Source organism: Agrilus planipennis, unplaced genomic scaffold (genome assembly GCF_000699045.2).
Source record: "Agrilus planipennis isolate EAB-ADULT unplaced genomic scaffold, Apla_2.0 scaffold69, whole genome shotgun sequence".
Lineage (NCBI taxonomy): Eukaryota > Metazoa > Arthropoda > Insecta > Coleoptera > Buprestidae > Agrilus > Agrilus planipennis.
Genome location: NW_020438962.1, coordinates 949747 through 959072, shown reverse-complemented (window position 1 = coordinate 959072; position 9326 = coordinate 949747). Strand labels below are relative to the sequence as shown.

Here is a 9326-nt window from a genome sequence, read left to right as displayed (position 1 = left end):
ATACATTATTAACAAAAATTAAAAAGAAAATCTCATCCAGTACCTATTAAAAAAACAATGAAATTCCATATTGGGACACACTTTTGGAGAGAATTGAAAATAGTTTTTAGTAAGTTGAATATGTGGTTGAATATTGTACACCCTGTATCCGATGTTTTAGGTGGTACATACAAAATTTTAAATCTTTTTAAAGTTTAAGTTTGAATAAAAAGTATTTTTAATTTCTTTTCCCCACATTTAGTGTGTACTACGTTATTTTACGACTTCTTTGCAAAACATTTACACAAAATATTTTTTTGCAAGATTATCGTCCAAAATTATCACACATTTAACAGACGTATAGAAATGTGCCAAAAGTCCGATCACCGGCTGTAAACAACATTCATAAATTAGTCCCCATTTAAAAAAAAAAAAATCACCGAAAAAGACCTTAAACAGATAAGTAATTGACATGACCTTCGTTTTCGCGACCTTACTGTTTTTGTGTAACTTTACGTATTATTTCACCCTTACCTTGACACTCATTTTTTCGGCCGTTTTTTATACAAACGAAAACACTAATTAATTATTATTAGTAATTACGGGTTCGCACAACAACAAACTTTGATTCGGGGTTTACAAATTACATTTTCTCGCATCGTAAACAACAACAACAACAACAACACTACAGTGCCGACGCCCTTGCGACGCTCGTAGCTATCATAGCGGACGCCAAGCGTCGAATACATTTGCAAAGACGTCGTCGATTATCGATTGTCCGACTATACAGTTCGTTTTATAATAATAATAATAATAATATCCACACACACATATATATATATATACGTATGTATGTATGTATTTTCTAAGTCTACAAACGGGAATCAGAAACTTCGACTTCGATTTTTAACACTTTTATTATTGTGTCTATTTCGTACAACACACAAGACAATCTTGGGATGGCTAGATGATAAGGAGATAGGACGGAAAAATGATAATGATAACGCTGTGCACGTTATTGTACAGGGTGTTGCACCTAAGTCGTCCATAACTCGATTATTATACTTTTATTTAAAAAAATGTTTTTATGAAAGTAGGCTAGAATTATACGGTGCATACACAGGAAATATTTTTAATCATACAGGGTGTTCTATTTCTTCTGGACGCCACCTAACTTGGTTATTTTTAATGGAACACCCTGTATATTTTTACAAATTTAGCTTCCTTTTTTAATTCTAGGTCGATTTTATTAACAGTTCCCTGCACCTATCTCTAGTAGTTTTCGAGATATTCAACAGTTTTTGAAACCATAAATATAAAAATATACAGGGTGTTCCATTTAAAATAACGAAGTTAGGGAGCGTCCAAAAGAAACGGAACACCCAGTATAACTAAAAATATTTTCCGTGTATGCACCATGTAATTCGAGTCCACTTTTATAAAAACATTTTTTTTATTAAAAGTATAATAATCGAGTTATAGAGGAAACCGCCTTGGGTGGAACACCCTGTATACGACAAGTGCAAATTTTCAGTCATATCATAGATTTTATGTGCTGGAGTCTTTCGGAGTTTCGTCCGTTTTTCCCTCCTCATTGTCACATCGGTGTATCTCCACGTTTACAATATTTTCGTTAACGGCGCCATTGATGCTAGTACCCGCACTTTGGGGGCCATTTTCTTGATGAGTTTGCAAATTATTAGAGTTAGAGGGGGTGCAATCAGTCGAGGGGCCCTCTCCAGTCGCGTTATTTTCGTTATTTTTTCTTATGATAACGCTGTAACTGGGCGGGGGACCGTAAAGGGCCATTTTCGAACTGTTACTGTATTTTACCACGGAATGGTAACTCGGAGGGTCAGACCCCAAAGCAGGACCTTCAAGAATAGTTTATATACGTCACAAACAGGGTAGCCCGCAATTAATTCAAGTTTTTTTTTTACGAAACTTACGATTTCTAAGTGAAACCAAAAGTCTGTCTAATATTACGCTGGTGTCGAGAGTTTCATGTTCGATATTGCGACACAAATTTGGGTTTCTGTTTACTTGTTGTCTGTGACGGTTGATCGAGGACGAGGGACATGTCCGGAAATGGGCGGATCGCCTTGGGTAGGGCGCTTCGTACGATGGTAATGATATGGTACGAGAATTGGGTGATTGACTTGCAGTACATTTAGGATGCTGACACAGCCAACTACCACCAATTAATATAATTAACAGAACTATAAGGAAAACGCTTCAAAAAGTTTTTTTAATTAGTAAAAGCTTGTTGGTTTTTAATTGAAAGATAACAGTTTTACCAGTATTCCCATAACGGGAATCTACCGAAAGAACTCGACGGGCAACAACCATTATCACAGCAATTTTCGTCTTGATAACAATAATACAGACGGGTAGTTAGCATGTAAGCAGGAAATTTGCAATATTTCAAGCTTTCCTACAACAGTCCGTTATTAAAATTTTTTATTTGTTATTTCCACAAAATTTACAGTATTGTTTGTTTCTAACACTAAAGCCATTGTAAAATCTACCATTATCGTATCAATAACATATTAAACCATTGACTGATTATATTTATAAATCAAACATCATAACTGTCAATTTTTGAAAACAAAAAACTAGTCTTTTTGACGTTAATTATCCCTGGTAATAATAAAATAATAATAAATATACATCAGGGATTCCCCCTGCTTCTTTGAGGGGGTTAGACTTACGNTAAATAAATATATATTATACGATAAAAGTCTTGTAAAATACGTAACAACATTTCTACATATAGACGAAAAGAATGAAACGAAAATTAAAAAAAAAATGCACCTACTTACTGTTTACTATTTTGTACAAATTGGGTAAATAGGTATGTAATAATAAAAAAAATTGTTTAACGACGGGTCCCAAATTTGTACAGAAAAAAAATAATTGCGATGAAAAATATCCTCACCATCTTGTTTGTTCATGTAACTAAATACCTTTTTATAAAATGAAATCTTAAAAAATTCCAATAAGCAATACGTATTTTTTCTATTTTCGTAGACAAATGTGTAATTAAGCATGTAGACAATAACTAACTGCAATAATAATTACACTGATAAGTACAAGGTACAAATGAACATTGTTATCCTAGCTTATATTTTTTTTGTTTAAAAATAGACTAGACATAAAATGTATCATATAATAATATAAATATTTGTATCGTCATTAGGGGGTCATCTAGAAGTCGTCGATTTTATCGATATCTAATAACAAAGTTACCAGATAACTCAAAACAGGGGGCAGACTTTAAAACAAAAAAATAGCACAGAGTCGAATCGTTTTTAATATGAAAATTTTATACGTATTAGAAGCAAAAACAGGAGGACTAAAAAGGATCTTGTGATGATGATAATAAAGTCTAAAATAACTTAAAAACTAGAAGAATTTTTGTGGGGTTTTTAATACATTGAAGTGAAATAATTTTTACCACTTCAGATAACCCCAAATTAAAGATAAAAAAAATGTTGCCGCTGTCACGCCCTCGCCGGGAATCGAACCCTACTTTACGTATCAAGTGACAGTAACAACAATGACTATTCTGCCTAACTACCGTAGGCCACAGGATCGTGTTAGTTAAATTAAATCAAAAATGGATGCATTTTTTGATTTTGCCTCTCTGCAATATATGTAATTACAAAATTAAGAACAGCAACGTTAATTCTAAGTGACCCCCGCGTCCTCATCACACAATATCACACCTAAATTTCTTAAAATCAATGACCCCTAACAATGACCTCTACCTATCGTTTCCACGATATGCATATAGAACAAACATGTATCTTCTAACACTCGTTTCTTCAATATTACAGCCTTTCTTTCCATATTACCGAAAAAGTTGGAATTTTCAGAACCACAAAGCCCCTTGTCCCACCCCGCCCGTAGGAACATTTTGGTACAGGTACCCCACGGATTCCAACTTGTAAATGGTCGTGGTAGCATACTTACCTTCATCACAAATCTTTTTCTTCCATCACAAACTCAATGGCACCATCACAACGATAATAAATCGCTACTTTCAACACATTTACTCAAGTACTTACAAAAGTTGTAACTATTTATCACATTTACCATACCTCGCACTTGTCTTTGGGGTTCATGGGACTCCCCGACTTGCACTGGAACACGTCACTGAACTCCTTCAGGTTCGACAGCGATCCTATCACCCTGTATTTGGCCGGAGAGTGTTGGTCCTTCTCTATTTGCAACATGGTGGCCTCCTTCGTCACCGAAGAACACCAAACTTGGGCAAAAGCCAGAAAGAACAACTGTTTGTGGGTCATGTTTAGTCCAGGTAACGGAGGTGGTTCGGTTTTCGATTTGGACAGGTCGAGGAAGGCGTGATAGGCTGCTTTTAGTCCACCGTTATCGGCAATATTTTCTCCAAGGGTGTTGTTTCCATTGAGGTTCTTTCCATTCATTTTGTATCGACCTATTACCACAATTATTACTATGATTAAAACAACAAAATGGCCAAATTACTAACTGTATTGTTGTGCAACGCACTGGGTCCTCTCTTTGAACTTCTCGATGGTCCTGTTGTTCCACCATTTGTGCAGGTTGCCGTCTTTGTCGTATTCCCGTCCTTGGTCGTCGAAACCGTGGGTCAGTTCGTGACCCATGACGACCCCAATCGCCCCGAAGTTCAAACTAGGTGGATACGTAGAGCTGTAGAAAGGCTTCTGGAGGATTCCGGCCGGGAAGACCATCTGGTTTTTGGACGGGGTGTAGTAAGCGTTTACAGTGTAAGGGGGCATACCTGAACGATAAATATTTCCGAATTTAGAACACCGCCTGCTTGTTGGCGATAAAAAATTGCTTACTCCAAGTGGTCCGGTTAACTGGTTCGTTTAGTTTTTCGTGATTCTTCCTGAACGTGTATTGAATCAGATTGATGTTGTTTTCGAAATAGGTGTCGACTCGAATAACTAAATCGGCGAATTTTTCGTCCAACTGATTACTGTCCAACACAAAATCAGGATAACCTAACAGTGAAAACGTTATTTTTAGTAGTAGAGTGATTATATGATCTTTAGAAAATCCTCACCGATCATGTCGCTGACAGCATCGGCTTTTATTTCGGCAGCCTTCCGTGTTTCGGCGTCCATCCATTTCAAATTTTTGAAATTATTCTTGAAGGCTGTTCTCACTTCGTTTATCATCACTTCCGCTTGTTCCTTCGAATCTTTATGAAACACCTCCCTTACGAAAATAGCTCCAATGGCGAACCCTGTAAGAATTGCAGAACGATTTAAACTTGGTATCCGACTACCCAAGTGGTAGTACAAATACCTAACATGTTGTTGGTGTCTGTTACGCAATATCTCCATTGGGGTTCTTCACCCCCTTCGGACCCTATCAGGGCCTTTCTCAGGCCTTTGTATGCATCCCTGAAAGCTTTTGACAGACACCCCGTAAACGTTCTCACCACCTGCCACACCAAATAATTGTTGATTATTCTACAAACGAAAAAACAACGAAAATAAAGTTTCGACAATAATATTTTTTTGTGAGGTTACATTTTCCCTTCCGTGGTGTTCTCGTATCTTTTGATTAACGCCGACAAGTTTCCTAGATATTGAGGCGCGTATACGACCACTTTTTCTTTGTCGGTCAGTTTTTCCTTTTTCACTTTTCGCAGGGCGTCCCAGAAGAAGTTCCTCCAGTCTATCTGAAATTAAATTAACTAACTGAGATGGACGTGGCAGGAACCGGTGACGAAATTTTTACAAAATCTGCTTTATCCTGTAGTTCTGCGATCGTCATTAGATGGTACATGCTCTCCTCGTCCCTCCTCAATTCATCGGGTGTCGTAATGTTAGCAAGTTGAGTTTCAAACTCCAAGACCGCTCTCATACTTTTTTCTGTCTCGTTATGGTCACCACCAAGCAACACTCCTACCTAAAAAAACGGTCCCCCGCAATCTTACAAATAGTTTTACCCCCAGGGCGAAATTTAGATCTTTCTGTACCTTTGTCATGTATTCCAAACAGGCCTTGAGGATTTTTAAATGTTCTTTCGTCTTGTTCAGATAATGGTCCCTTGTGGGAAGCGTGAGACCACTCTGGTCTATTTGTAAAATATGTCTGGATGAATTCCTATCATCTTCTCCCACCAAGTACGAGAATAGGGCTCCTATGTTGTATTTGTTTTGTAATATTTGCATAGCGTTTTGTAGGGTCCAAGAAGACACATTAAAATTACTGTTCGTTATGTTCCAACCGCCTAGTTTTTTGATTAGGTTTACCAAAGGTTTTGCGCCCAATTCTTCTATGGTATCGTTTACGTCCAAACACGATTCGTAATAGAGTTTGGCCTTTTGTTCTGCTTTTGATTTCAAATTCCCGATTGGCTGCTCTAAAAGTAGCGAACAAAGTGAATAAAGTACTTGGAAAAAGTTTCGACCATTCGCTAACTTAATAAGCGCGTTTGGTCGCTGTTTCTGCTGTCACCTCTCGTAGCTTAGTCGTTAGAGCAGTGACGCTAAAAGCGAAAGGTCCGGGGTTCGATTCCCGACGAGGACGTGACAACAGCAACAGTTTTTACTCATCATTAACTTGAAATAATCGGTAGAGTGAATGGAATATAAAATAAAGTACAACAAAATAGGAGTTTACTTCATTTTACATTGCCTTCAAACTGAAAATACCTAGCACGTGTTTGATGACCAACTGGTTCTCCTGAATGAGTTTCATGAATGTGTCACCGGTGCTTTTTCCTTCTGGAATCGGATTGTTTTTTATCCATCCATTACACGCGTACGAATAAAAATCTTCGCATGGATCAACACTGTCGTCCATGGATTGCAACATAATATTCGCAATGTGTACGCAACTTTTGGTCAGGCAAGGGGTCGTACCACGATTTGAACTTTCAACGTCTATAATCTAATAAAACAGACCGTCACCCTCTTGGTCTACTAATATTCCATTTTTTTCTCGTTTTACTCACCCTACTTTCTTGTATGGTTTTATCTGCCGAGCTCAACAAGAAGGCCAAAACAATTACGACAAACAAAAGGGTTCCTACCAAAATCAAAAGCGATTTTTCTAGGAGTGATCGACGATGCCACATACTACTTCCCGTATGGTATCGGATTGCACTGTTTCCTATACCTACAGGGTGGTAACAAAAAGCAATACCAATAAGATGTTTTTTTTATATATTGTTTTTGTAATTTCACCTTCTGTTAGATGGACACTTCCTATACTGGTGTCATCGTCGGTAAAATCTGCGTGCTCGTATTTTGTCATCTACAGATCGAGAAAAAAAAATTAGCAGGGTCGATTGTATAACTTAGACATACACATAGACGTTCTAATCATTCTCTAACGAAATCGCCTTTTTTAAAGTGGTGATGTGACTGTGAAATATTTCGGATAGGTATATAAACGACAAAGCATAAGTTTACCTAATTAATTTTCGTACTTTTAGCACATCATACAATTGGTAAATACATATATTAAACATCGTAGTATACAAGGTGTTTCTGAAATAAATAGCAAGTGTTGAAAGGTGTTAAGGAACAAAAGAATTTGTGAGAAAATCAGACTAAGTTGTAATCCGAAGCCGGCCCTGGGCGTGAATTGGTAACATACAGACACATTGCGATTGTTTCAGAATAACAAAGAACTTTCTGAACTATTTTAAATTATAATCAATTAATTAATAAGTCGTTATAGATACTTTACAAATAAAACGAACGATGTATTAATAATGTAATTAATTTTCTCAATTAATTTATAATTAAATTTTGTTGTCCCTGTTATATAAAGTAATCAGTCGGTCCGATGGCACAAAATCGACTTAATAATCGTTTTCAAGAAGTCTTGCACGTGTTCTATACCTAACGATATGTTTACAAGTTGTTATGATGGATCAATTAGCATTGTTTGCCTGTGGCATTGTAAAAAAGACAATTTAGATGAGGACAATTCGCAAAAATTCAACCGCAAAATGAAAATCATATTATCGATACCGTGTAAATTAACGTTTCTCCATTTTGAATGTCAATTTCACTAATTTAGAAACGATGGTACTAATAATTGTTATGCTTTTTCGGATTTAGTGCTAAAAAGAAAATTTTCCGATGCTTCATCATTTAACATTTGAAACTACAATCGCCAAGATTGAACGAATATAAATGGTAGTTTTCGCACAAATAATCCAATATTAGGTATTTTGCACATTATAATGGTTTATTTAACTACGATATTATAACTGTTTGCCCAACGTCTAATTAACTTAACTATTCGAGTATTTTACATAGTAAACATAATTATAATTGCGAATTTCCGATGACGCTGCTTCAAACTAAATTGTGATTAATGAATCTAACACACACAAAATCAGGCGTACTTACTAGAAAAGGCGCTTTTTAGCAACCACCTTATAGATCTGATTTGACTCATACTTATAAAACTAGGAAAAAGTTGTTTCTACTCGAATTATCTCAAACTTATTTTTGTTAAGTATTTACTTACTTAAAATACTCGACAGACAGTAAATGTTTAATTGTTTTTCTTTACTTAAGACAGACATTACCCGCCTGTTTTTAGACAATTTAAAACTTTCAAACAATTTTATATATTCCTGTTTTATAATTAGACCTTTAAGAAACCACAAAAAGCAAAATTAGACTACAACTAAACAGTAAATAATCTAAAACAGAGTATAAACATGCATTTTCACTCTATAGATGTTGCGCACAAGACAGACATTCATTTGCGTCACGCAGAATTCTTATTGAATATTTATATATTAAGTATAAACTAAATTTCCTTTAAATATATAAAGTTTCGTTAGCAAGTACTGTTTTAATACAGCAAAATAAATAATTGTAAACAAACATGGATGGAAACAATTGCAGCTAGAACTAAAAGAATAAAAAAAAAAAACAGAAAGACAAAGACTGTACCTCTTTCTTTCACGCACAATTTGACAGTGAGATTAAACTTTTTTAAAAATAGAACGCCAGTTGATATGACCTTCTTATAGTCTACCAATTTAGACGATATTGTTATTTATTGGAACCACATTTGTTTTAATCTGATCGGGAAGCCACGGAAAACTAATTCAAACCACAAAATGTATATAGCATATCAGTCGTCGAATTATATAAAATAACCATATACAAAAGCACATACATCTACAGGTAGGGCAAAATACGAGGGTGGATTGATAAGTTTCCGGCCTAACCAAGAGATGACGCCACTAGGCCTACCTTGAGGTGACATTCTATAGTACCATCCTTGGATAGCTTGTAGCTATAGTTTCAGCCCGATCTCCTTGCTAGTGTAGGTTTGACAGCACGCTGAACA

At 35.9% G+C, this 9326-nt stretch overlaps 2 protein-coding genes across 5 annotated transcripts in view; both read right to left on the bottom strand.

Moving 5' to 3' along the window:
- Positions 1-454: 454 nt before the first annotated feature.
- Positions 455-2703, bottom strand: LOC108735821. 3 transcript variants are annotated; one of them, XM_018467989.2, is made up of 4 exons: positions 2466-2703; positions 2277-2413; positions 1929-2198; positions 455-1853 (listed from the first exon to the last, which is right to left on the bottom strand). In XM_018467989.2, the coding sequence occupies exons 2-4, from the start codon at positions 2326-2328 to the stop codon at positions 1528-1530; spliced, it is 648 nt and encodes a 215-aa protein (XP_018323491.1). In that variant the 5' UTR covers positions 2329-2413; positions 2466-2703; the 3' UTR covers positions 455-1527. The 3 variants fall into 3 exon arrangements, with proteins under 3 accessions (XP_018323491.1, XP_018323488.1, XP_018323490.1); XM_018467986.2 differs by having other exon boundaries at positions 456-1853; positions 1929-2212; XM_018467988.2 differs by having other exon boundaries at positions 456-1853; positions 1929-2170.
- The window catches only part of LOC108735884 (endothelin-converting enzyme homolog), an 11818-nt gene continuing 5195 nt past the window's right edge, over positions 2704-9326 (bottom strand). The window contains exons 1-12 of one of the 2 annotated variants that reach the window (XM_018468096.2): positions 8924-9072; positions 7190-7259; positions 6958-7121; positions 6656-6893; positions 5978-6363; positions 5737-5907; positions 5526-5677; positions 5299-5465; positions 5054-5236; positions 4830-4991; positions 4493-4765; positions 4074-4438 (exon numbers count right to left, since the gene is read on the bottom strand). In XM_018468096.2, coding sequence (XP_018323598.2) covers positions 4074-4438; positions 4493-4765; positions 4830-4991; positions 5054-5236; positions 5299-5465; positions 5526-5677; positions 5737-5907; positions 5978-6363; positions 6656-6893; positions 6958-7121; positions 7190-7259 — 2331 coding nt within the window. In that variant the 5' untranslated portion in view covers positions 8924-9072. Of the gene's footprint in view, positions 4439-4492; positions 4766-4829; positions 4992-5053; positions 5237-5298; positions 5466-5525; positions 5678-5736; positions 5908-5977; positions 6364-6655; positions 6894-6957; positions 7122-7189; positions 7260-8923; positions 9073-9326 lie in introns of those variants that run through there. The other variant, XM_025975216.1, reaches the window with a different exon arrangement.